This window comes from Plecotus auritus (genome assembly GCF_963455305.1).
Source record: "Plecotus auritus genome assembly, chromosome: 3".
NCBI classification, from domain to species: Eukaryota; Metazoa; Chordata; class Mammalia; order Chiroptera; family Vespertilionidae; genus Plecotus; species Plecotus auritus.
Window position 1 is genome coordinate 222,801,713 of NC_137772.1, and position 27,659 is coordinate 222,829,371.

At 55.2% G+C, this 27,659-nt stretch overlaps 1 protein-coding gene across 1 annotated transcript; it reads right to left on the bottom strand.

Moving 5' to 3' along the window:
* Positions 1 to 1,506: 1,506 nt before the first annotated feature.
* Positions 1,507 to 27,659, bottom strand: RANGAP1 (Ran GTPase activating protein 1). Its single transcript, XM_080662364.1, has 16 exons — positions 27,334 to 27,659; positions 23,446 to 23,595; positions 17,815 to 17,942; positions 15,118 to 15,177; positions 13,904 to 14,083; positions 11,800 to 11,934; positions 9,802 to 9,960; positions 9,604 to 9,717; positions 8,926 to 9,025; positions 8,739 to 8,823; positions 7,608 to 7,791; positions 6,610 to 6,729; positions 5,112 to 5,214; positions 4,014 to 4,102; positions 3,661 to 3,782; positions 1,507 to 2,508 (listed from the first exon to the last, which is right to left on the bottom strand). The coding sequence occupies exons 2-16, from the start codon at positions 23,555 to 23,557 to the stop codon at positions 2,439 to 2,441; spliced, it is 1,761 nt and encodes a 586-aa protein (XP_080518490.1). The 5' UTR covers positions 23,558 to 23,595; positions 27,334 to 27,659; the 3' UTR covers positions 1,507 to 2,438.

Genomic DNA, 27,659 nt, shown 5'->3' on the forward strand with positions numbered 1-27,659 from the left:
TATTGTGAATGCTGAGTTTAGCGCCCCTTTTACATACAGATGCCTAAACACGCGAACTTGCTCATGTATCGCCGAGACTTCCTTCACGCAGCACTGCCGTGGCCTCACCTGTGGGTGCGTGGTACGCTCCTCCCTAGCTGACACATCTTTACCGTGGACGCTTCCACTGGCCCGCATCGCATTTGACCCGTTTCCCCGATACTGGCTCCTGCCCTCAGGATGTGCTGCTGGGGCACCCCTGACCACACTTCCGGGCTCTCCTACCCGAGTTTCAGAATGGAATTGGGGGGTTAGCCCCGAGCCGCAGGTTGTGTTCCCTTTAGTGGGGACAGCCTGGCGCTGAGCAGGCCCTTCCCACGGGGGATCCCAGGCCAGAGCGTCTACGATCTTGCAGACCCCAATCATGGTGCTTGCAGCCTCTGCCGTCTTAGGGTTGGCTGGAGCTCGGGAGCACTGGAGCCTGGGGGCAATCCCGAAGCTGCAGCCTTCTCGGGACCCGGGGCTGTCCCAACCCTGTAGGGTGCAGGGTGCCCACAGCCGAGCTGGTCTGAGAGGAGCGGGGCTGGGCAGTCAGAGCCTGCACTCCTGGGCCCGAGGAAGGGCCAGCCAGGCCAGGGACCTCGGACAGGCCCCGACTCAGCCTCGAGCCCGTTTCTCCGCCTGTCAACGTCTCCTGTGCGAAGTCCTGTTTGAGCCCCAAGATTCAGTTCTTGCACCCTAACTCTGGAGCTTCCCTGCCCTCACGGCCACTGTCCCCACGAAGGGCCACAATTGTCGGTCTCCTGCACTGGCCTGGGAACTCCCCAAGGCAGCCTGCAGCTCTAGAGCCCAGCCTCCCCTAGGCAGAGGTCTTGCCCTGCTCCTCCCCCACCTGGCAGAGGGTCACTTGAGTGGCCCATCGCCAGCAGGAAAACCCGCCCCCTCAGAAAACTCAGAGGGACCTCTTCATCCAGCGGACACGCCAGGAATGCCTGCTCTCCAGGGTATGAGGTGAGGAGGGTCTGCGGGCCTGCCCTTCCCCCACACGTGGCAACGGCAGGAAAGAACCTCCAGGGAGGTGTCCTCTGTCCCAGGCCCCACAGCCAAACAGCCTTCAGGGGCTCCCGGCCAAGCCTGACCCTGTCAAGTGACCTCGCTGGCCAGCCCCAGGGGGTCCCGCCTGCAGACGCAGAGCCTGCGGTGAGGTGGCAGTGTCCAGCCCGGCCAGGCCCACAGATGGAGCAATGCCGGGACCGGTGGCGCTGTGCTCGGAGAGGGGAAGGGTGGCATGGAGGCCGGCGGGTGAAACAGGCCGAGGGGGAGCCGGTCCTCGGCACCACCGCTCGGCTGTCACGGTGCTGTGTGCCCACAGGGAAGACAGATCCGGCCGTGGTGGGAGACCTGCCCCAGGTGATGACGGAGGCCGGCACGGGGACTCCTCGGCAGGAACGACTGCCCCTTCAGACTGAGGTGGGGCGCCAGGTGCTCAGGCCCCGAATGCCGTCAGGGGAAGAGCTTCTCAGTCTCCACGGTTGTCACACGACTTTATTATGAAGCCCCAGGCACAGCCCGGACACAAAGAGCACGCCGGGAACCACAGGACGGCTGAGGGGCATCGCCGGCCAGTCCAGCCCCCTGCCCGCCCCGCCCTTTAAGAGCTCAGTAACGTAGCTCAGGCAGCAGTGGGCCCAGCCCGGCCCTCGCCCCACCCCCCTGGCTGGAGAACAGGTGCAGGCCTGTCCAGGTGCCCCTCCAGGCCAGTCACTGACATCTCCTCGGAGTCCAGAGCCAGCGCCGTCGGGCATCTTCCACTCCAGGACCCTCTGGCGTCTGCCCAATGGCTTTTTGTCTTGTCCACATGGCACGGCACCAGGGTCTGGCCCTCTGCTGACCACCCCGGGGCTCCACCCACGGCCGTCTCTGCCTCTCATGGGAGGGGTCGGCACAGCAGGGACGGACGGTGGGGACTGCGGTGGCTGCAGGGCCAGGGCTTGGTGACAGGAAGCAGAGGCCCAGGCAGTGAGAAATGCAGCCGAGTCACAGCCCAGAGGGAGGGACAGCACGTGGGCAGCAACCCCCCAGGCTCTGGCGCAGCCTGGGGGTAAGGAAGGCAAAGTGGTGGGAACAGCCACAGGGCCTGAGCCTGAGGCACAGACCAGCAGCGCGCCCTCAGATGGCGGTGAATTTAATGGCAGAGCAGCTCGCAGCTCACAGCCCTTTCTCCTGGGCCAGCTCCCCTCCAGTGGACCAGGGCCAGCCCAGCAGGGAGACGTTAAAAACCCAAATCCCGACAGGAAGCACACACTGGCACGCATACCACACCGACACACATACTCGGGACCAGCACGACACACGCAACAAAGACCCTCCCTGCCTCTGGCCAGAGTCCTTCATCTGAGTCCCTTCCCAAGTCACTGGTCCAGGCTGAGGGTCGAGGAGAGGCCGCCTCGTGTCCAGGTCTAGACCTTGTACAGCGTCTGCAGCAGGTTGTGGCGTGCGAAGGAGCAGGCCTCCAGGGCGCCGTTGGGCCTGTGGGGAAAGGCACCTGTGGGTCGGGAGCTCAGGTGGCAGCAGAGCGTGGGGCCATTTCTGTGGCTAGAAATGTGCCTGACTCCACCCTTCTAATTTTCACAATGACTTTTCTTCTTTTAATTTTCCTAATGTATTTTATTTAGCCCAGTGGATGTAAAATATTACCCTTTAATATATAATTACTATGAGATGAATGCAATATGTGAAACTATTGATGTATTTGGCCCTGCCATGTTCTAAGTCTGTGGAACGCAGTGTTCCTCTGAGCCGCCTCAGCGTGCTGACGTGTGGCACTCAGCGGCCACATGGCTGTCGGCACACAGCTCTCGGTTGTCCCATCTCCTCAGTCTCCCCCAGTCCCTCTCTCCACGGCAGCTAATGAGGCATATCTGCTGGTGTCACTGCTTTTCTAAGATCCTTGCTTGATGCCACGCTGCTTCAGACTTCAAGGCCCGCGATACTGTAATAAGCTGTACTTACCTCTCCAGCCTCGTTTCACCCAATCCCACCCGAAACCCCATACACCCGATTCAGTTCATGGTGACTTTTCAAAGGAGATGCACACACAGGTGGGGGTGGCCCCCCATCCCACCCCTGCCTACCACTGTCCCCCAAGGCACTGGATTCACTTGCAGTGTGGCTGGTCAGAGCCCTTGGAGACAACCTTGGTTGGTCATATGGGGAGACTGAGGCCTGAGGCCTCCATGAGGACAGGGGACAACTCCCCCCGCCCCCATTCATAGTGGGCCCCAACAGGGTCCGGAGGCTCTTCATTACTTGACTGGCCAGCACCCACCAGCCCCAGAATCCTCCAGGCCAAGGCCAGGGTTTTCCCGGCCGGTGGCTGTGCAGGGCCAGCATGACCAGGCCCCGTGGCCTAGGCTGCTGTGGGCAAGCTCCTGACTGACTGGGTTTCCCCTCTGGAAAACGGGGCGCTACGTCCTCGGTCTCTCCAAGGAGAGGCTTTGTCCCTGAGTCCTGTGTCCCCAGCTGGGCCCAGGGAGGAGGCCTCGGGAGTGGTGGTCACACAGGAGAGGCGAGACCCGAACATGAATGCCAAGAGCCTGGGAGGCACGAGGGCCTCTCACAAGCCGCGTGGCAGGCCAGGGAAGCCTCGGCCGAGCAAGGCGCCGCCGCGGACACACTCACTTGGTCATAAATGCCTGCAGCAGGGGAGCGAGGGCCTTGGGGAAGTAGTCCTGTTGCACCATGTGGTTCAGTGCCATCAGGGGACCGTACAGGTTGGCAATGGCCTTGACCTTGTCTTCACTCTGTAAGGGGACACACGAGCAGCAGGTGAGCTTTGAGGTCCCCTGGGGCCCAGGGTCTCCACCATCCAGTCCCCGCTCAGAAAGCCCCACGGCCAAGGTGCTGAAGCACAGCCAAGCCCAGGACGGTGCGGGTGGCAGGCCCCCGCAGGACTCCTGTGGGACGGGGCGTGGAGCATGGCCAACACCCGCTGGGGCACCCCCTCCGCCCCCCCACCGCTCCTCCCCGCGCACCTTGAGCAGACCCATGTGGATGAGGAGCCTGGTGAGGAAGACATTGGGGTTGAAGGAGGAGGAGCTGAAGGCCTTCTTCATCAGGGCGTCTGCAAGGCAGAAGCAGCATGGGCAGAGCGCCGACTGCAGCAAAGGACTGGCCCCGGGCCCAAGGGCATCAGCCCTTCCCCAAGCCAGCCCTGCCAAGGGGACGGCCGGCAAGGGAAGGGCTGGCTCTACCGGCTGTGACATCGTGGCCCTTCCCTGTCCTGGCCCCTCACGTGAAATGGGCTCGGGGACCTCGCACAGCTAGGGTGGAGGTGAAGTAAGGGTTCAGCCACTTTGTGGAGGCGAGGGAGATGGACAGGGAGACGGGACGAGTGGCCGAGGGCCTGCGGAGGTCGCTGTGGCCACTCGCACCTGTGCTGGGCTGCTCAGGGAAACCATTTGGGTAACTTGTCCTCACCAACGGGCCTGGGCTCTCAGGGAGGAGACCTGGAGACCCTCACCTGGCTCTCACCCACCTACCAGCCTCACTGCTCAATGATCCTCCTGCCTCAGTGCTGCCCTTTTCCGCGTGCTGTGCCCTCACACGCAGGCCCTTCCTCTCATCTGCCTAGCAGGACCTGGACCACCCAGACACACGCTGACAAGGTGGGAGGTTGATGGAGGTAACGGAACCAGGTGGGAGAGGGGAACTCATGACAGGGCTTGGGGGACCAGAGATCCCGGGAAGCCTGGGAAAGATGTGAAGGAAGCAGGGGAACCTCCAGGGGGAGAGGACACGTGTACAAAGGCTCAGAAGGGGGGGCAAAGGCTCTGTCCTCACAGCCCTCCTCCGAGAGCAGTGCCTCCCGGGCCCTGGGCTGTGGCCAGCTGGTCTTGCGTGTGGCTGTCCCGGCCTGAGTCCTAAATACATAGAGCTGAGCTGACTGGGAAAGGCCTCTGCCTCCCCATTTACAAAAACCAGAGAGGAGCGCCTCCAGCGAGAACCCAAGAGGAACAGGTGGGAGGGGCCGAGAGCAGTTAGTGCTGGAGGGGGATCCAAGTAACTGGAAGCGTCCCCTGCCTGGAGCAGCAAAGAGGCAGGAGCCACCCAGGTCCCACACCCCACGTTACCTACTGCGTCCTGTACTGCCGTCCTCACGGTGGCTTCATCCTTGAACACAGAGGACACCTTCAGGAAGGCGGAGACCACCTTCTCCGGGTCAGAGGTGTCGGTCTGAGGACACAGGAGACAGTGACTGGTCAGCAAGGGGCCAGAGCCCCAGGTCCTGCCTGGCCCACACCTGGCCCAGGCACGTGGGCCAGACACAGAGTGAGTGAAGCAGCAATCGTCACCCTGTGACTCAGGGGTCCTCAAACTACGGCCCGCGGGCCACATGCGGCCCGCCGAGGACATTTATCTGGCCCACCGGGTGCCGCTGCCTGTCCTGCTTAGCAGCCGACTTGTCCCGGGCCCGCAGTGCGCATAGGAATTTGTTCAGTTTTTTTTTTAAACTATAGTCCGGCCCTCCAACGGTCTGAGGGACCCCGCAGTGTGACTGATCCCCTTCTCATGATCCAACCTGAACAATCCCCGTGCAGACAACATGCCCATGCAACGAAGTGACCTAAACTTCACCGATAATGAGAAAAGTAGAAACAACGCAAACATCCAGAAAGCGGGGACTGCCTAACTGCTCCACCTGCTCACTGGGCAAAGGGCACACGAGAGTGTTACTGACACAGGAAAACGATGAACCGCAGCCGATGAAAAGGTGGGCCACAAACAGGCTTACATTATATAATCTCACTTATCATGAAAAAACAAAACAAAAACAATGAAACAAGGAAATCAGCCAGCCAGCTGTGAGCCAGCACATTTTTTAAAAAAATATATTTTTATTGATTTCAGAGAGGAAGGGAGAGATAGAAACATCAGTGAGAGAGAATCACTGATCGGCTGCCTCCTGCACGCCCCCTACTGGGGCATGTTCTCTTGACCGGAATCAAACCCAGGACCCTTCAGTCTGCAGGCCGATGCTCTATCCACTGAGCCAAACCAGCTAGAGCGAGTGAGCCCCTTTTACGGTATTTCTCACTCACCCTCTTTGAGCCTCGGTTTTTTCATCTGTACAGTGAGAGTAACAGGCCTCCATTTCTAGCTGCCAACCGCGTTAAATAAAACCATGCCCAGGTATCAGAACAGTGCCTGGCAGACAGGAGGTGCTTGATAATCACCTCAGAACGAATGAGGAAAAGAAAGAATGAATGACCGAACCCACTAAGCAGCCAGCAAGTGAGGCCAGAGCAAGGGCAGCCTGCCAGCAACACACATGAGATGGATGGCCACAGGAGTCCCGGGCAGCAGATTGTTCTAGAAGCAGCTGGTCGTACAGAACATGCGGAGGGAAGCCGAGGGCTGGGTGTGTGTAAGAGAACACACTCCTTACTTGCCGTCTGAAGTGCAGCAGGCCCGCCCTCTGCATTCTGCCTTATAACAGCGCCACACCCACTTACGGTCTACGGACAAAGGGAGCCCTGGCAGCCCCTTCCCGCTGTCCCCCTCCCCTCCCGCCCGTGCTCAGCTCGTCCCTTTCCGCTCGCTCTGCTCCGGCAGGCCTGGCACGCTCACCTGTTGGGCTATCAGCACGGAGCTCTTGGGCCCCAGGCGCAGCAGCTTCTCAGGGGAGGGGAAGGCCAGGAAGGTGGAGACATCGGCGGGAGGCGGGGAGGACAGCACAGGAGCTGGGTCCTGGATGGGCGGCACAGGCAGCACTGTAAGGTCTGAACCCAGACTCCTCGCCCAGGACATGAGCCAGTCACAGCTCAGAGTCTGGAATTCTTCCTACCACACATGTGCGCTTCCCCGAAGGGAGAGCCGACACTGGCTCCCAGCACTCAAGCCTCTGAGCTGGGGACAAGCCACCTCCCTCGGACTCCAAGGGCCTTTCAAGACCAAGTGGGTCCTCGCCATGACGTGACATGCCCCAGAAGTGACTAAGAGGCATGAGGGCCCTAACGTGGACCCACCAGAACTGGACGGAGCCTGGCCCGGATAAGCACTGCCAGTGAGCACCAGCGGTGCCGAGAAGAACTAAAGCTGCCGAGTGTTGGCTGAAACGCTTCCATAAAACTAGGAACGCCAAATCCAACTAGGGGAGGGGATCCTTGTCCAACCCAACGTTCTCCAGAAGCTTTACCGGGGAACCTAGGAGGGAGCAGGACCAGTGATTCCAGACATGGCAGCCCTGGCGCCACCAGCCTCCTGGCCAAGGACGGGCACCACGTGCCCAGCTGGGTCATGTCCCAGCAGCCTATGGGATAGGGCTGTCCCTCCAGGTCACCAAGGTAACCCACTGATGGGTGGGAAAATTCTCTCTCTATTCTTATTCTTTTACTGTTCTTTTAGAAATAGTTCTGTATGTCTTGTACACAGCATAGCAACATTACATATGCTGTAATTCTAAGTAGACACATCTATACTGAGCTCAATACAAATATAACAAAAAGAGTTCAAGGCCTCTGTGCTCAAGTGGATTCCGCACCTGCCCTGTGGCCCCGAGAAGCTGTCTTAGGATTTCACGGTCAGGGAGCCCGGGCTCTCATCCTGGCAAAGGATGAGGAACTCACCCCACTGTTAGGGTCCAGAATCTTCCTTGATGGTGTGGATGACTCCTCTCCTTGCCCTCCCTGCTGCGGCTCTTCCTCCTCCTCCTCCTCTTCTTCTTCCTCCTCTTCATCTTCCTCCTCCTCCTCTTCTTCTCCTTCCTCTTCCTCCTCGTCCTCCTCATCCTCATCTTCACCCTCATCATCACTGCAGAAGGGAGTTGGCTAAAGCAGACCCTCCCCGCCCATGGCCCAGGTTGGCTCTGAGGCCTGGCTCTGAACCCACAGACCCCAGCTGGGCAGCTGCTCTCAGGGCGGGGCAAGTGGGTCACCAGGGAGCCGGTCACTCAATGCTCAGCACCAGGGAAGCCCATGCTGAGAATCAGATCTCGACCCTGTCAAAAGAGCCCCCAGACCCACTGAGGGTACACAGGAAAGGAAGAGAACTGTCTCAGGGGGCCCAGGGTCTGGCAGGAACACTGCTCAGGCTGAGATGCCCAGGCCGTGCCACCTATATCTTGCTGACCATAAGAAGCCCCAGCTTGGGGGGGGGGGGGGCGGGTCCTGCCCCCAAGGACAGCTGTTCTGTTTCCCCTGGACCCTGAGCCTTGAGCCCATTGAGTCCCCACGTTCTAGCGGCAGCAGAGCTCTAGCAGTGACTGAGGATGGCAGTGAATGAAGCCAACTTGGAGGTTACAGGGGCGGAGGGAGAGGGTGTTATCTACTGGAGGAGGCCGCACCCCCATCCCTCCAGGGGGCTCTGCAAACCCAGAACCCCCACCCTCCTGCATCAGTCCCTCCCTTTCTAGTCAGTCTCTGAGAGCAATGCGGACTCAGCCCCAGCGCCACCCCCACCTCATGCTGGCTGCCCTGCCTTATCCGTCAGCATCAGACCAGCCATCATCCCGTCAGAACTCTCCCCAGCTCCCTGCTCTGAAGGGGACATTCCCCCCAGCCCTCCTTTCTCCCTCTGCTGAACATGTAATAATAACGTGACTATTCTGGACCCCGGGCCCCACTAGAATGAAGTGGCACCTTCACTGTTGTATTTTCACATCCCTAATGCCTAGCACAGCACCTGGTACCTAACAGAGCCTCAGCCAATGTTTAAGAAATGAATAAAATGCATGAGTCTCTAACCGGCCAGAGCCTTACCTGAGGGACGCCAGCACCTGGGCCATGTGGAAGCTGTCCAGAACCTCCTGGAGCTGCTCACAGCCTTCTTCTCCCAGGGCGTTGCCTGCTCGGGGGGAGGAGGGGAGGAAACCAGGGTCAGGGTCAGACCCACAGGCAGGCTCAGACCCACCGGCAGGCCTGTGCTGAGGCCACCGCCACTACTTACCATTGAGGTCCAGTTTCTCCAGCTCGGCCTTGTCTGCCACAGCCTCAGCCACAGACAGAGCAGCATCTCTCTTGATTTCACAAAACGACAAGTTCAGCTCCTAAAAATAAGAGGAAGGGGTGGTGGCTGGCAGAAACGTGGGCCAGGAGAACCAGGTCCCACTCGGAAGCCTCCATTTCCCCAGGGGAGGAGGGTAGGCTCCGTCCCCAGAGAGCCAGAACACCACCAACAGAAATGCCACTTACCCAGTGATGTGCCAGGCACTCAAGATGTTTATATACAGCCAACTATGGTGACCCCATTTTAACAATTAAGAAACTGCCTAGCCGGCGTGGCTCAACGGTTGAGAGTTGACCCATGAACCAGGTAGTCAGTCATGGTTTGATTCCTGGTCAGGGCACATGCCTGGGTTGTAGGCATGATCCCCAGTGGGGGGCATGCAGGAGGCAGCCGATCGATGATTCTCTCTAATTATGGATGTTTCTGTCTCTCCCTCTCCCTTCCTCTCTGAACTCAATAAAAATGTTGGGGTTTTTTTGTTTGTTTTTTAAAGAAGAAACTGTGGCCCACAGGGGAGAAGGCACTGGCACAAGGGAGGATGCAGAAGAACCCAGGCCCACGTGCCAGACCCTCTGCCATCCCCCTGACCAAGTGGGGAGACCCTGACCCTGGAGGCACCTTCAGCTTGGGCAGGCCCCCGCGGACGGCATCTGCAATGGCAACAGCGCCCTTGGAGCGCACCAGGCAGTCTCCAAAGTTGATCACCTCCACCTGCCGCAAGGTCTTCAGGGTCTGCAGGAGGAAGTGAGGGCCAGGGTGAGGATGCAGGCCTCACCCAGGCCCCGAGCCAAGGTCACACCCGGTCACCCGCCTCACCTTGGCCATGGCCACAGCGCCCTTCTCAGTGAAGGTGTTGTCGTTCAGGTTGATGACCCGCAGCAGGGGGTTGATGGCGAAAGCCTGGGCCAGGGCAGTGATGCCAGGGTGATTGATCCCATTCTGGGGCATGTGGACCTCCTTCAGAGTCCCTATGACCTTCAAGGGGCAGGAAGGAGAGGGCAGAGAGGTGGACCTCTGAGCGCCAGCTGCAGGCCCATGCCAGTGACAACCAGCAGGCGGGAGGGCCGCACTACACAGACATGGGGAGGAGCTGCTGTGAATGTTCTGGGCAGATCAGACCTCAAAGCGTGCTTTTGGACATGGCTGCATCTGAGCCTCTCCACAAGCTCGTGAGGGAGACCGACCTGGGATCAGGATCACCACACACAGAGAAGACTAGGGATCAGAGAGGCTAAGTGACTTGCCCAGGGTCACACAGCTCTAACACAAGTTTCTTAGTAAGATGTCCTCCACACTGTGAGCACCTTGGACTCTGGCTCGGCAGTCAACCATGGCCCTTCTGTGCATAACGCAGCTCCACAGGGCCTTTCTTTCTTGGGCCCTCCTGCCCTACTTGTATCCCACGTGCCACGCCCTCTTTTGGGGTTAGGAGGGTCTCCCCTAATGCACCTGGCCCTTTTGACACTTCATTCTCCCTGCCAGAACACTCTGTCTCTTTAGTTGTTGGTATTTTCTTGGTAGGCTGACCATTATGCATTCTACAGCTCTTATCCTGATGCCTCCTCCCCAGGAAGGTTTCCTGGGTCCCCCAGCACAGTCCAGAGCTCTCCCTCTGTGCCCCAGAGCCCCGTCCTTCCGCAGTCATGGTGTTCACCATCCACTTACATTCCTGACTGAGGTGAGGTCATACTTTAGCCAGGTTAATGATGAAAATCATGTGATTTCCCCCATCCATGTGCTAAGGCTCCCTGTTGTATCCAGGCTGGTGGGATCCCATTGGCCGGGTTAAGAACCCCGTAACAGGGCCCCGGAGGACACCTGATGACAGCCCAGCACCCACCGTGTACCTGCTGCCAGCACTGAGTGCAGCGGCGGAGGGAGAGGGTGCAGAGAAGGCGCCATCCTTTGCGAGGAGGGTAACCTGCTCCTCCAGCTCCAGAGGGGAAGGCTCCCCTGCAGCCAGGGGTCCAGTCAGACACAGGCCCTTCTCCCCTGCCATGTCCACTCTGACTTGAGGGAGCAAGCTTCGGCAGGGAGACCCCTCGGGGCAGGACTGTGGGGGACACTATTCTGGCCTGAGTACCATTAATGCTGATAGAATATTGTTGGCCAAAGAAAACGTTTAAATTAAGAGGAGGGCCAAAACCGGTTTGGCTCAGTGGATAGAGCGTCAGCCTGCGGACTGAAAGGTCCCAGGTTCGATTCCGGTCAAGGGCATGTACCTTGGTTGCGGGCACGTCCCCAGTAGGGGGTGTGCAGGAGGCAGCTGATCGATGTTTCTCTCTCATCGATGTTTCTAACTCTCTATTCCTCTCCCTTCCTCTCTGTAAAAAATCAATAAAATATATTTAAAAAAAAAAATAAAAAAAAATAAATTAAGAGGAGGGACACAGACCCCGTGGAGGCAGGTCTGTTCCTCTCACGGAGCTCACCACCAGGGACTCAGCAGTGTCCTGGGGGAGGAGGTGGGGCACCTGGGCCACCGCTGCTTCCCACCTCCCTGTCTCAAGGGCCAGTCTGTGCCCTGCCCATTAGAGGCCAGAGACGCTGACCCCCGCTCCAGCATCACCACGCCTGCTTCTGCGCCTGGCAGACGCCCCTGACTCTCAGAGCAGCCTCACAATCTTCCCAGGTAGCACTCCAGGGGCCGCTGCCAGTTCACCTGGGTGGAGGGTTGTGCAACTTCCAGGCACACACACAGGAACTGCCCCCTGTAGGACGAGCTAGCAGGCTCGGGCGGGGAAGCGCCTTGCTTAGGTCTTAGCTCTGTCCCAGAGCGGGGAGGCACTCCCAGGACATGCAGAACCCACTCACCCCAAAAGCTTCTGCCAAGGCAGTGGCTCCGTCGTTCTCGAGACGGTTTCTGCCAGCCACGAAGACCTTCAGGGCCAGCGGCTTGCCCTGGGCACTGGACTTTCGGTAACACTCGGTCAGAGCTGCCGCCAGGATCTGTGGGGGAAAAGGTGAGAGGCCCAGGTCTAGGCAGGAGGCCCTTCTCCCAGTAGGGCAGCAATGTCACTGAATGGGTCCTCAATGTCCATGCCACCCACTGGGGGGTGGATACAGGGACAAAGAACTGCTCAAGCCCTGGCCGGGTAGCTCAGTCGGTTGGAGCATCGTCTCAAAACACCAAAGTTTGTGGGTTCACCCTCGGTCGGGGCACATTCAAGAGACAACCAATGAATGCATAAATAAGTGGAACAACAAATCCATTTTCTCTCTCTCTCTCAACATTTTTTAAAAAGAAAAGGAACTGCTCAAAAACTGAAGGGTCACCTTTCACACATGCCCAGCACCCTATAATTTACAAAGAGCTTTTACATCTATTGCTTCCTGTGCGGTCCCACCACCCTGGGGTTTGGCCTCATGGTAGAGATGGGCGACCAAGGCCCAGAGGGAAGGGAGAGACCAACACCAAGTGGCCAACTTGAAGCCAGGGCCGGGGAAGGGGTTTCACAATTAACCCACTTCACTGTCACAAGCCCCCTCTCAGGCGGGGACCATCAGGAGTCCCTTTCCAGCTGAAGCTGCTCAGGGAAGGACAGAAACGTTCCTATGGTTGGTAAGCAAGTGGCAGACTCTGGACAGGACCCAAATCTCCCAGTGTCTCTTCCATGCTCCCCAAGATCTAAGGGGAGCCGGCCAAGGAGACCATGGCCCCACTGAGCCCGTCTGAGACACGCCAGTGTCCAGGCAGCCACACGAAGCAGGGTCTCCGCTGCTGGGAGCAAACACCTAACCCCAGTCTCGCCTGTCCTTGGGGTGGTGCCTGGAGCAGCTTCTAAGCCTCCGTTCCCTGAGCAGAGTGAGGTGAGGGGTGGAAAATGGAAGCATTTTACAAAGATGAGTCTGGCTCCCCAATCCATCACTCTCTAGGCAGGGTTGGGCCTGATTTCTGTGCCGACTCAAATCTATTTAGGTCGTAACGCCCCCCAAGCTTATTTCCCAGTCAGGCTGGGGGGAGGGCTGGCCGGGACAGCAAGGGAGCGTGGCCCTTGCTCCCCGTCCCAGGGGGCAGGGCAGCAGGCACCCTCTGCAGGGGAGGCCGCTCTGGCTCCTCAGCCTGGAACACTGCAAGCATCACACAGGTTCTTCCTGCCGCTCTGACAGGGCCACGTGGATGAACATTCAAATCCCACATTATCAGGTGCACTCGACCCAAGGTATCTAAGCCCAGGTCTACTCATCTGAAAAGATGCGGACAGCATCACCCACCTGTCACTGTGGGTAGGAGAGTTAAGGTTATGCACATAACACATCCTCACAGGGAAGGTGTCCCGACCGCGGTCAATTCCTGCATCCCAGCCCTTTTCTACTTTAGATCAGAACGTGAAGGGGAGGCACTTAGTCCTTCTAGAATCTGGGCCTAAAGGAGCCAGAAAGGAGCAAGAAGAGACTGGGCAGCCTCCTCCCTCTGCGCAGGTTCTAGGAAGAAAAGAGGAGCCTTTCTACACTGACCAGCAGGGTGACCAGCAGGATGGGGAGCATCGGGGCCCCCCAGGAACAAAGGCGAGTTGCGCCGTCTCTTCTGGGCTCCTTCCCCACATGCACAGCCAGGCCTCACGAGGCTCTGCCAACTGTTCTGAGGGCACAGCAGGCCTAGGGACACCCAAACCCGTGCGTTTTGCAGAGCCAGCAAGTCGGAGCACGTATGCAGTACTGCCTGTGTTGCCAAGCAACACAAGAATTGGGATGGTTGCTTGGCAACCCCACCCTCACAAACTCCATCTCCTCTCCCCACTGGCCACAGGCTGCCACCTTTGAGGCCTTTCTCTTTTGAAGAGAAACACAGGCCAACCAACCCAGATGGTGGGTGTCCAGGGCACACACTGCAGGTGGAGGCAAGTGAAGTAGGGGACTGGGCAGGGAGGGAGAGTGAAGGGCAGCGGGGCCGTGAAGGAGGGGCCCCTGCACCCACCTTGCCACCACCGATGCCCATGCCACAGTTGTTGAGCTTGAGCTCGTGCAGGGTGAAGCAGGCGGAACTCTTCAGCAGGGCCTCGAAGCCTCGAACTCCATCAGGCCCAAACGCATTGTCACTTAGGTCCAGCTCCACCAGCTGGGCCCCGGCGGTGATGAGTCCCTCCCCTAGTGAGATCTGGGCACAGAGGGAGCTCATGTCAGTGTCCTACCAGGTGCTGCTTCTGTGCCAGGGGGCACTCAAGCTGGTGAGAACCGGCACAGGGCTCCCAATTCTGCTGGGGAGTGGGGCTTGGTGCATGTCATGTGGTCAGGGAAGGCCCCCTGTAGAAGGTAACATTTGAACTCCGTCTGGATGAGAATCAGCCAGTCAAACATGAGATTCCAGGCAGCAGTAAAAACATGAGCAGAGACATAAGCACAAAGCAGCACATGTGTGCCTGGGGCAACAGCTGGTAGATTCCAGAGAGGCTGAGGCTAGAAGGGAATTGGGTTTTGCTAGAAAGAAAGTGAGGCGTCAGATCAGGCAAGAGCCTTGAAGGCCAGGCCCAGAACTGTGAACTTGCGACGGAGAGCAGTGGGCTTTGAGGTGGGAGAGGGATGTGGAAGGAACAGTCCCCAAACCTGAGGGGGCAGAGTGAGGGGCAGACGGAGGCTGGAGGCAAGTGCCCACCCAGGAGTGTGAGACAGCGATCGAGGGCCCCGAGGAGGAGGCTGCTGTCCAGGGTGTTGGGAGACGGAGGAGAAGACACCGAGGCCTCTGCCCAGGACCAGATGTGGCAAAAAGATGCTGAGCAATCCTGGGAACCTCCTAGCCATGGGGTACTGCAGTGCCCCGGGAGAAATGGGGGCAGAGAGGAGGCTCTAAGACCGGGGCAGAATGAGGCTGGGCAAAGATCAGGGAATGGGGGAGGGGAGACAATGCCTAAACTGGTCTCTGGCTGCCCCACCCACAGGAGGAGGCCCAGCCCTAAGAATCTGCCCCAACTGACCTCTTGCCCTCACGCAGTCAGAGCTGCTCAAACCCTGAGCCTGCTCCACCTTCCCTGTATTTCACGCAGGGCAGATGCTGTGCTCGCCTGCCTTCCGTGTCAGCACCTCCGTCACCCACAGGACATATCTTAGCCTCCAGAAAGGTGTTAGAAAAAGGCCTGGGAATGGCCAGAGGGGTCCTGTGCCAGAGGGGAGGGATGCCGCGGCCCGTTCACTTACCAGGGCTGGTGGGATCTCAGACCGCAGCCGCCCTGTGAACATGTCGCTCCAGTGGCATCGCTTTGAAAGGAGGAAGAAGAGTTAGCCGAGACCTCACCTCGTGGACTTATACTACCAAGCACTACAAGACTTCTTCATTTGGGCTTTGTCAGCGAAAAGTTGGACCAGCTCTGGCCAAAGCTGGTGGGACCTGGAGACCCGCAAGGGCCATGGGAGCTCAGCAGAAAGGTTAGGAAAACCCCCGATCTGCCCAACCCTCTGGTTTCTGGGAGGCGGGGGGGGACATGAGGGTGAGAGAAAGGAGATGCTCCGGACCCCACGCTGGACAGTGGCGGGACCAGGACCAGGACCAAGACGGCCAAGTGCTCCTTTCCAATACGGTTTCCCACACGGGCTGGGGGGCAGCGACGTGGAATGACTGGGTGGTGGAGGGACAGAAAGGTTAACAATGGGGATCCAGCCGCAAGGAAGTTACTCTTTTTGAGTCTCTTTTCAGCCCTCCTGCCACCTCTGGAGGCGAGCTCACCTCAAGGCTGGCGGGTCTTGCCCACCTCCCCACTTCTTACTCGTCTGCCTTCTGAGCAAAGGAGCAGACCTCAAGGCTCAGGGCCTTTGGGTGGCCTTGTGGATTGGGACACCTGTGGACTGTGTGCGTGAAGTGTCCCAGAACAGGACAACACGTCCCCATTTATAGAAGGGATCGGGTGTGCTTTTCAATTACTTCCAAGTGAGCTGATTTCGAGGAAATACTAGGTAAGTGGCACAGAAGTGGTGGCCACAGCACCGGTGTTATGCTGGCCAGCAGTTTAGTTGCCATGCATGGGCACAACCCTCCCCGCCCACTCTGGCCGCTGTGTCCATCTGAAATATCACTGGCATCTCCGGCCTTTCCTGACCAAACCTGGGAATGATGAGACATGGCCTGGGTTCTGATTCTGACTCAACGGACCCCAGGATCCGAACCCAGGCCTGACAATCCCCATCTCTGACTTTGAAAAAGGCTTCAGGCCTCACAATCTCAAGTGGCAGCAGAGCAGTTAGGAGGCTGGGCTAATATCTGGGCTCCAATCCCGGCCCATTCCTGAGATGTGTAACTGTGGGCCACACTTTTCTCCTCTGTCACGACCTAACTTGTGCACATGGCACAACAGGGGAGGTAACATCTCCCATCAGCATGTGCCCAGAGCACAATGGGCATCGAGGGCAGCTCCCCCACCCCTGCCGCAACCCTGGGCTCCCTCCTGCACAGAGCAGGCCCGCGATGCTGGGGCGGGGTGACTCGAGGCACTGGGTCTGCACAGGGCACAAGATGCACGCGGCGCTGCCCCGGCCGAGCTCTCTCATGACATGAGCCTGCATCTGGCCATCACAACAACCTCTCAGGGAGGAAAAGCTTTTCATGAAGGAGCCCAGGCTCACTGAGCTTAGTGCAAGGCCACGTAACGCAAGTAGGTGGTGGTGCTGGGGCTTGAAGCCAGGCCCTTGGGTGCCAAAGCTCAGCTCCTGCAGCCTCCAGGCCCAGGCCCAGGGTCAGGCTGCATCTGCTCCGTTTCCTTCCTGCACAGGCCACCAGCCTCCGGCCACCAGGAAGGGCTAAACTCTTCTGGAGGAAAATGTCTGGCTTCTGCTCAAGGAAGGGCCTCCCGGGCAGGAGAACAGACACAAGCACTGCCCAAGCTGCTCACCCGGCCGTGACCTTCCTGAGCAAACAAGCACCAGGGGCCACTTCATAAGCCAGCCCAGCCCTCACTAGACAAGTCCACTCCACTTCTCTCGTGGCCCCAGCGCTGCACGCCTTCCTTTCCCAAAGCCCAGGGTAGGAGCCCTGGATGCAGGAGTACGAAATGCACTCGGCCACTCAGCAGCAGTAGGATCCCGGGCCATTACTCAGCCCCCCTGAGCCTCCGTTCCCTGGACTTACAGAATGGACACTCTTATTACCTGGGTGGCTGTGAGGATTCAGTGACCCGTGCAGCGGAGGCCAGCACGAGCCCAGCCTTGTATGAACTAAGAGCCGTTCCGCCTGCAAAGCAGGGCCCTTTCCCTCCGGACTCTCTGGGGGCTTTGCTACACTCAGACATGCCGATGCCGGCAAACAAGAGCACGCGGCAACATCTTCCCAATGATTTGAACGTGGTAACCCACTTTTCCCAAAGAGCATCTTGAAGTGCTGGCGTTCAGTGGCACCCACTTTGGGACGCACTAGGAGGGTCACCCCTTGGATCTAGCCCATAAGAGGCCGCCAATCAGCTGTGAGGAGGGCAGTCAGCCGGCCGGCGAGGCATCCAAGCTAAGGCCGGGCCATTTCTGCCCAACACGAGACGCCGCTACAGGGCAGGGCAGCCTTTGCTTGGAGCAGGCTGAGTGTTTGTGAGAGCAGCGAGGTTCTCAAGCCGGTTGTGTGCCCTTCCCTCCTCACAGGTGCCAGAGCTGCCGTGCAGGTGAAGGCTCGCTCTGTCCAGTTCTGCTCCTCGCCCTTTATCTTCACACGAGTAGCCCAATAAACCCGCTACACCCCCAATACCATCTCCGTGTCGCCACTGGAGGACCCGAATGGACACATCGTGCAGGGGCAGGGCCCTGGCCAGTGCCGAGTGCTCTGGGGAAGCCAGAGGCAGGAGCTGGTCGTGGCCGTGTGAGTGGAAGGTCATCCCCAGCTAGTCCCCTTGGGGCAGCTCGTCCCCCTGCAGGGCTCACCTTCAACTCCGACTTCTTCTCCAAGGCCTTGGCGATCACCCTGGCCGCTTCCACGCCCACCGTGTTGCCCTCCAGGCGCAGAGCCTCTAAGCCATCGAAGTCTTCAATCTCTTTAATCACATCCTTGGCTGCCCAGGACCAAAGAAGAGAATCTCAGACTTTTGGAATCACCAACAGCCGAGGCAGGAGAGAGCCCAGACACTACCTTGTCACTCCAGTTCCTACAGCTATGATGTGCCTACCATGTGCCAGGCCCTGGCTCACACAGAACAATCACACAGGCTCACAGTCTAGCGGGGGGCACAGCTACCCCGACCATTTTTCTGTAACAAGAGTTAAAACAAGGCATGTGTGGAAAGGTCTGGGAGCAAGGGAAAGACCAACTGGCTGCTTGAGGCAAAGAAAGAGCTTGGGACACCTAGTGGGGGGTGTGCATGGAGCCTCGCAGGGCAGGGAGGGCACCACGCCAAGTGGGAAAACGGCACCCAAGTCAGAGGGCCAGCAGGTACAACGGCACGAAGGCTTTTGAGTGTTCCATTATTCATGTTTGGGGTGTTCATTGCTGCGCTGTTTTATGATGATGAAAAATTCCAAACAATGAAATGTCCATCAACAGCAGATAGGTTGATAGATTAAGTCACTGGAGTACACTTACACTAATGTCATTTTGAATGGTGACACAGGCATCTGACTTAGAAAATATTCATGTTAGATGGTAAGTAAAAAATGAGGTTATTCCATGGCATTTGGTCTGATAACACCTTAAAAAATGTTATTTGTATTCTCTCTCGTATGCGCATATGAGCATACAAACAAACATACACATTCGCACAGCAAGGTCCAGAAAGGTAGAAACCAAATGTTAAAGCAGGTATGTCTAGGTGGTGGGATTATAAGTGATTCAGGTTATAAAGTAGCTTTTAAAGTATCTGTAATATGATCCTAATTGTTTTGTGTTTTTTTTTTAAAGAAAAAGGAGCCCTAACTGGTTTGGCTCAGTGGATAGAGCATCGGCCTGCGGACTCAAGGGTCCTAGGTTCGAGTCTGGTCAAGGACATGTACCTTGGTTTCGGGCACATCCAAGGGGGGTGTGCAGGAGGCAGCTGATAGATGTTTCTCTCTTATCAATGTTTCCAACTCTCTCTCTCCCTCTACCTTCCTCTTTATAAAAAAAAAAAAATCAATAAAATATATTTAAAAAAAAAGAAAAAGGAATTCAGCCATGTTTAGGAAAAACACACAGCAAATGACTGAAAAAATGTACAAAAATTAACAGTAGTTATATCCCTGGGCTGTGTGATAATTAAGCTATAGAGTTTTTTTCCTTCTTCCAATGTTTCTGTATTCTATAATGTGCATGTATTAACTTTACAATCTGAACAAAACACACTAGTTACATGAAACAAATAGTGGAGAACAGATGGAGATATATATATGGGAGATAAAAGTTTGAACTTGACCTTCCAGGTTACAAAGCCCGCAGAGGGTCTTTTTTTAGAAAGAAAAAAATATATTTTATTCATTTTATACAGAGAGGAAGGGAAAGGGAGAGGGATGGAGAGTTAGAAACATCGATGAGAGAGAAACATCGACCAGCTGCCTCCTGCACACTCCCTACTGGGGATGTGCCCGCAACCAAGGTACATGCCCTTGACTGGAATCGAACCTGGGACCCTTCAGTCCACAGGCTGACGCTCTATCCACTGAGCCAAACCAGCTAGGGCCCACAGAGGGTCTTGAGAAAGTTTTTAACTTGCGACCTCTAAGGGGGTCCCTTTGAAGCTGTCCAAGCTAGGGACCTCTGTACACCCCTGCTTCCCTCCGTCTGCCCTCTGCTACACATCCCCAGAAGCCCTTGCTAAGCTCCCAACAGGGTCAAATCTTCACAGGCAGCACAGCCCAATCTCCTATGGAGCCTGCTACAATGTTACACCCGTCTACATGAACTAGCTCATTATGGTGACTTTGTTAATACTGTCTTCCCACTGGGTCATGAGGAAAGGGGCTCGCTCTGCCTCTGCTCACTACCTCCTCTGCTCACTACCTCATACTGATAAGCACTTAACACACTAACGTTTTACACACACTGACTCCTACATTCCCCACATCATCTAATGAGGGGGTTACTGTTACATCTATTTTATGTGAATATATTAAGACACAGAGAGGGGAAGTAAATGCCTACCAAGGTCACACCGCTACAAAACGAATGACTCAGCATTCATTTTCCACTTCTCGACAGGGAGGCTGGACAGGTATGGGCCTCCACTTACAAAAGAGGAAGCTGAGGTTTCAAGGAATGAAGCAACATTGCTCAGGAGCTCAGGGGAACTAGCAGGGCTACACTTCAGACTGTTTTTCCAAAACCAAACCTACGTGCACTTCCCCTTACCCTTGCCTCTGTGTACAACCATGGACTTCAAGCAGCCCCCCAGCAGAGAAGCTCCTTAACCCCGCCCCTTCCTGCCCCCTTCTCCTGGGTGACTGCTCCGGAGCTAGCACCCTGTGCAAGGGCTGAATGACCTGTTCCAAAGGGGAGCGCCCCTGAACACCCAGGGACTGGCCAGGTCAACAAGGGGCGAGGAGGGCTGCTCGAGGCATGTTTATACAGTCCTCGAAAGCAAGGCAGCAGAGATGCCAGGGCCCCAAGGGAAGACAACCTCCGCTGCCTAAGCGACCTAAGCACAGAAATAGGTGCTGTACTTTCCACAGACCAACCTCGGAAGGAAATGCACCAAAATGGGAAGAGCAGGGACAGGAGGCGGTGGGGGCCGCACGTGAGTTGCCCCTCTCACTTGTTTCCAATCCAAACGGAGTTACACCTAACTTAAAAACAGATCAGAAAAGGGCCCCAACCATCCCTAAATAACCAGCTGTCATGTGGCTGTGTGGCAGGGATTTCTCTTCTCAGCCTCACAAAGTAACAAGTTCCAGGTTTAATTACTCTGCCACACCAAGCAGAAAGGCCTTTCGTTGGTCCTTAAATGACTTCCCGGGGAGAAAAGGGCCTGACCTAATAATCATCAGACACATGGCCTCCTCGCACAGGCCCTTGCCCACCCCTGTCCGCGCTGGCTCCCTGCCAGCCAAGACAGAGCACTTTCTGGGTCCAAGATGAGGCTGCCAGGCTCCTCGGCACAGCATTCAAGGGCCTCTGCCCTGGTCTCCCTGTGGGACTCTGACTTTTCTTCCAAGCCCACCCTGTGTATCTCAGCGTCGGTGTCTAGCTCACGTGTTTCTCCCAGCCTGCTGTGCTCTCTCTCCTTAAATCTTCCTTCCAGGACAGTTCAAATACCACCTCAGCCACAGAGACTTCCTGGACCCTCCTGCACTCAGTGGTCCCTTTCCCCTACATGCTTCCCCGAGCCTTCCATTCAGGTCTCAGAGTATATTTCACCTTCTGCCTCCTGTTCGTTACTTGAGTACCTCATTCCCGTTCCTAATTATGAGCTCCTTGGAGGCTAGGGCTGTAAGCTGGGCATCCTTAGTGACCTTCTAATTGGGAGGCAGCATGTCCAGCCTGTGCTGGGGAAGTGGTTGGCTATCTGCACAGATGTTAGGGCCACAGAAGGCTGAGTTCTAATCCAGCTGCACTACTTAGAGCTGTGCCCTCAGGTAATCACACCACCTCCCTGAGCCTTAATGGAGATGAAACCTACTTCAAGGGCTTTTGTGAGGATAAAATGAGATGCTATTTGTAAGGCACTTAAGACTCTGCCTGACACTGTGTTCAATGAATAGCGTTTAATAGCAAATCCACGTAGACCGCACTGAGCTGAATGTCCACGGAGAAGCAGAGGAACAGGATGCAGCCGGGCCTCTCTTACCAGCTGTATGACCCTGGGCAAGTTATTTAAGTTTCCAAAGTCCTTTTTCCTTATTTATAAAATAGCAACATTTGTATCTCAGGGCAATGTAAGAATCAAAAGTAACAAAAACACAGGGAAGAGCTCCGTAAATTTTAAGAGCCTATAGCAGCCTTGGGCAAACTACGTACGGCCCGCGGGCCGGATCCGGCCCGTTCAGCTGTTCTATCCGGCCCGCGGAGCCGAAAGAGCAGAGGGTTCTCTTGCTCTCCCCTCCGCTCCTTCACCAGCAGCAGTGTTAACATGGCAACGTTGGGAAACACGGCCGCAGCTCCTTCTTCTGAGTGGGCGGATTTATATCCGCACATTCAGTAGAAGGAACAACCTCTCAATCTTCCAGAGGCTCCTTGTAATGCCCGCGGACGCGTCCCCCGACATCACCCTGGGAATGCGGAGACACGTTATCGTGGTGATGGAGGGAGACACGCCCCTGGAGAGCACAGTATCAGAGCATTAGCTAAAAAGGAGACCAACAACACTGTTCCCACTGAAGTTGATGTTTTAAAGACCAAAAACCTTTCAACCCAGTCTACACTGCCATCTACATCTACGTCCCGGGCATAATTTGGAAGTTGCACTAAAGAAAATGTTTAATTTACTGTTTACACATTTTGTTCTTTTCTATTTGTTTTAGTTTTAAATTATTATATTTAAGTTTAATTTGAAAGGCTTTTGTGCCTTTCCTTTGTTAGGCAATTTTATTTTGCCTTTGCCATCTTCAATATAAGGTATGTTATTGTGCTATGATTCTTCCATTTTTTGAAGTTTCAAATTATAATAATTAGTGTTTACATTCTTCTTGTTAAAATGTTTGAAATGAATAAAACTATTGAAATAATAAAAAAAGACCGTACCCTTTTATGGAATGATGTTTACTTTGAATTTATATTAGTTCACACAAACACTCCCTCCATGCTTTTGTTCCGGCCCTCCGGTGCAGTTTAAGAACCCACTGTGGCCCTCGAGTCTAAAAGTTTGCCCACGCCTGGCCTATAGCATGTGAGGAGTGTGCAGCACCATGCTCCCAGCAAACCAAAGACCACAGCCGTCTCTGACATGGCGGAGGGGCAAGCCTGCCACACACACTCCGGACCAGTTTCCTGGTTGGGCCAAAAGTACCAACATAGGTGCCTTCACTTCCACACACCGGGCGATTCAGGGATGGTCAGTGCCAGGCATGCCTTGGCCAGCGATGGAAAGACAGGGTCTGCACTGATTCCTAGTTCTCTCCCATCCTCGTGCCTGCACACAGGCAGGGATAGCCATCCTCCCTCCGGGAGATTCAGCTGCATCGACCAGACCTCCGGAGAGGGACCAGACTGTTGTTTTAATGCAGCGCCAGGAGGGAGGGCTCAGCTCTGGGGAAGGTGACAGGTATTCCCAGACCATCTTGGGATCATGGGGGTAAGGTGGGGGTGGATCTGAAGTAAGAAGTTAGCAACTATACCTTGGGACTGCCACAAACTGTGGTCTCTCACTGCCTCTGTCCCCCCAAGAGATAAAGGGGCTCTCCCCACCTGCCAGCCTGAGATGTCATGGCAGGAATGCCCACCGCAAACATGGAGACTGGCAGGGAAGCCTGCGCATGCTCAAGGGCAAGTCATCTTTGAGCCTCACTGTTAGATGGGCCCAGTGACACCTCTCAGAGCTGCAGGGACACAATGTGACAATGTAGCTAAATGAGCCTGACCACCAGTAAGAGTGAGCACTATTCCCACACTCCCTTTCCTCCCGGGTCAGCCCCCGCGCCCCCGTGGGAACTCACCATCTTCTGCAGTGTTGAGTTTGAGGCTCTTGCCCTTGAAACTCAGCTGTCCCCCGGCCACCTGGGTTTTGGCTAGCGTCTCTGCCAACTTGGCAATGTCTTCAGAGGCCATGCTGGACACACTGGTGGGCTCCCCCAGAAACCTGCAAACTGAGGTGACCAAAGTTTCATTAAGAGAGAGGAGGCTCATTTCCAGAGAACATCACAGAGCTGCTTCTGCACATGAAATGCACTCACTAGTCATTTATAAGCAAGCTATGTTAGCAAATCAATTCAAGACGTAAGTATACACAAGTGCTGTAGGATGTCACTGATGTGATTAGTTTTGTGTTTTAAATAAAATCTTTAAATGGTAGAAAACAATCCAATTTGGGAGAACGGTACTTTGTGATAAGATGGAGAATGGCTACAATGTAAGAATCAAAAGTAACCACATCAGGTTCACTGGTTAGTCGGTGGCAAACCACTGAGAAGCAACATCAAATGGCAGCCAAGCATTTTTCTTTTACACGATGACAAAGAATGCTATTTTACTACCCTCTTCAGTGGCGATGGGTGGCTGACATTACTATGCCCTATAAACATGTATGTATTTTTTTGGGGGGAGAAACCCAAACAAACATACTTTATCTCTATTTTTAAAGTAATGATAGCTACAATGAACGAGAAAGTAACTGAGACCCTTGTTATGGAGAGAATGTTTTCATATTTAATGTTTGTAATTATTTTCTTTTATTTTTTGTGTTATTCTTTACTTTTTATTTAATATATTGTGGTGACACTGGTTAACAAAATTATACAGGTTTCAGGTGCACAATTCTACAACACATCACCTGTACACTGTGTGTTCATCACCCCAAGTTAAATTTCCTCCCATCAACTCCTTGTAAAGAGTCTGCCCCCTCACCCCTCCTTGTAATTATTTTCATTATAATGTAATTTGTTGCTAAAGCTAATCTTATTGTAAAACTCGAGTTTCTGTATAATTTTAAAACTGTACCTGAATACTTGGAACAAAATTTTAAAACTTGTTTTAAAATCTTTCAAATGAAATCTTTAAAATCAGTTTAACAAAAATTTTTTTGTTAAAAAATTAAAATGTGCCCTGGCTGGTAAGCTCAATGGTTAGTGTCGTTGGCCCTCACACCGAAGGTTTGCAGGTTCGATTCCCAGTCAAGGCCATGTACCTGGGTTGCAGGTTTGATTCTTGGCCCCAGGCTCCGGTCTGGGCGCATTCTTGGGGGCAACCAATCTATGCCTCTCTCTCACATCCATGTTTCTCTCTCTCCCTCTCCCCCCCACTTCCTCCCTAAAAAAATATAAATAAACGGGAAAATACATTCTTATGTGAGGATTAACCAAAATAATAATAATAATAATAATAAATGCTACATATAAAAGAGAGACAGAGGGAGGGAGGGAGGGAGGAAGGGAGGGAGGAACTCCTGGGTCCCCTGGTTGGGGAGAACCTAAATGCCCCAGCTGGGACACCTAGCAAAGCCCTGTGAGTTGCCCCGTTCCTGGGCCCCCAGTGAGAGGCAGTTAAGTCCCAGACCCATGGCTGTAAGGAGTCACCCCAGGCACACACCTGCCTGATCATCTTGGCTACTTTCTGTTTGAGGGTCCCATTCCTCAAACAGGACATAGAAGGCTACAGGATCCAGGTCATCCATCCCAGAGAATGCCCCACCACCCACGCTGGCATGACTCTGGGGGTGGGGCACAGGGGTCAACCCACTGCACATCTGGTTTCAGCCTTGGCCAGGAGACTAGGCAGCCCACGGTGGTCAGACCTCAGGGGTTCCTACGACACCAGAGGTCTCTACATCACAACAGCCAAGCCGCCATCACAATAGACCAGGGGCAGAGGTACTGGAAAAAGGAGCTACCAACCTGGAGTCCAGCAGACTCAGAAAGGACCACTCCATTTCTCCAAAGAGGAAATGGCAGGTAATCAGGGGAGATCAAGGCAGACTGATACAGGGGACAGAACTAAGAGATGTCCACAGAGACTGCTTCCATCCGGACGGCTTCCTCCCCCAATCTACTCACCTTCAAGATACCGTTGTGAGAGCTCCCCATCTCTCACTCCCCCAGGCTTCTCTGGGCCTAAACAACCAGCTTCCCACCCCCTTCTCCTGATCTTAACCCTTATCACCCCAGTCTTTTTTTTTTTTTCCCCAGAGAGAGGAAAGAGAAACATCGATTTATTATTTCACTTATTTATGCCTTCATTGGCTGGTTGTTATTATGTGCCCTTACCGGAGATCGAACCCACAACCTTGGAGTATTGGGACAATGCTCTAACCAACTGAGCTACCCGGCCAGGGCCTGTCTGTTTTTATCAATAAGCATGAATTATTCTTCTGGGTAAGGAGGCATCCGTCCACTCATTCATTCAACATTTATGAGTACTACTGTGTGCTGGACACTGTTCCAGGTACCAGCAGTGAATGATGAAACAAAAACCCTGCACTGTTGAAACACATGTTCTAAACAAGATATTTAGTATCTTAAACAAGATACTCAGTATCTGAAGAAAAATAAACAGAAGAGGAGGCGGGTAAAGAATTTTTGGGGGTGTGTGTGTGTTTGCCCGCGCAATTTCAAGTAGAATGGTTAAAGAACTTATTAGGAAAGAAAGACTTGGAGGAAGAACATTCTTGTAAATGCAACTGCTCTTGTGGGGGAACTTCAAGGAGGCCAGTGGGGCTGGAGTACAGAGAGCAGGGAGAAAGGAGGTAGGAATTGAGGAAAGAAAATGAACCAAGGCCCAAGTCACAAAGGTCATTTTAAGAACTGGGGCTTTTATTCTGAGTGGCAAGGAGAGCCACCGGAAGGGTTCTAGCAGAGGGGTGATCTGACATGATCACTCTTATCTGTGTGGCATTTTAGAAAGTGCTCCAACAGCGGTTTGAAACGGAATAAAAATTAGCCGGAAACTCCACCAGCTCTGGCAGTTCTGGGAGGGAACAATTTGAGGCTAGAAAAATGGCGGTGAGGCCTCCAAAGGTAATAGGCACACAGAACTTATCAGCTGGAGAAGAGCCCACCATTCAGTCTAGTGCAGTGCTCGGCAAACTGCGGCTCGCGAGCCACATGCGGCTCTTTGGCCCCTCGAGTGTGGCTCTTCCACAAAATACCACGGCCTGGGCGAGTCTATTTTGAACAAGTGGCGTTAGAAGAAGTTTAAAAAATTTGGCTCTCAAAAGAAATTTCAATCGTTGTACTGTTGATATTTGGCTCTGTTGACTAATGAGTTTGCCGACCTGTCTAGTGTACACACACACACACACACACACACACACACACACACACACGATCGACTAGTTCTTAGTCACTAGGCTAAGAACCCGAAGCACAGAGAGGTGAGTTAATTTGTCCAAAGTCTGCAAAGGAGCAGCAGCAGAGCAAAGACAAACAGTAAATACACAAACAGTCCTCTCCCTTCTCGGAAGGGGCGGCACACATTTTTTGATGTACATCCATGGCCCCTGTGAGGCGCCAGAGGTGACTCACGCCAGCCCGGGCCCTCGGCGGCGGGCGTGGGGCTAGGGGAGGCGACGAGCGCGGGCCGCGAATGACAGGCGGGCGGCGCGGGAGCCGCACCCGGGATCCCGAAGGACGCGCACCGCCCCCAGGTGACACCGACGCTAACAGGAAACGTCGGGGCGGCCAGGCGAGCCAGACGCCCTCTCTAAGCCTCAGTTTCCCCACTCGTGAGAGGGGCCAGCCCCTCACTCCCAGCCCCTCCGCGCTTGGCCATGGAAGGCGCAGGGGAGAACACGCTCAGGAGGCCCCACACCTTCCACGTCCAGTTCCAGGGACGCGCCAACCCCCACCCCACCCCAGGCAGGTGACGGGAAAGGAAGGGGACCCGACTCTTACCGTAAACAGCCGGCGCCGCCGCGCGGGGGGGACCCGAGCAGGCGCGTACTCCGCCGGAGCGAGGACTGACTTAGGATCCGGGAGCGCAGGTCGGCGTCGCCGCCTCCGTGTCCTGCGGTCCCGATGCCCAGCCCACCCGTCAGTCAGTTCTCCTGACGGTTCTCACCACTCGCGTCTCGACACCACCTGCTCGCCGCACGGCGGAGGATGATGGCGGAGGAGGAGGATTTTGAAAGCCGGCAGTTTCTTTCCTTTGATTTGATTTGTTCGAGGCCCTGACGGCTTCCCCTGCCCCCGCGCGTGTGGCCTATGGGGAGTGGTAGTCC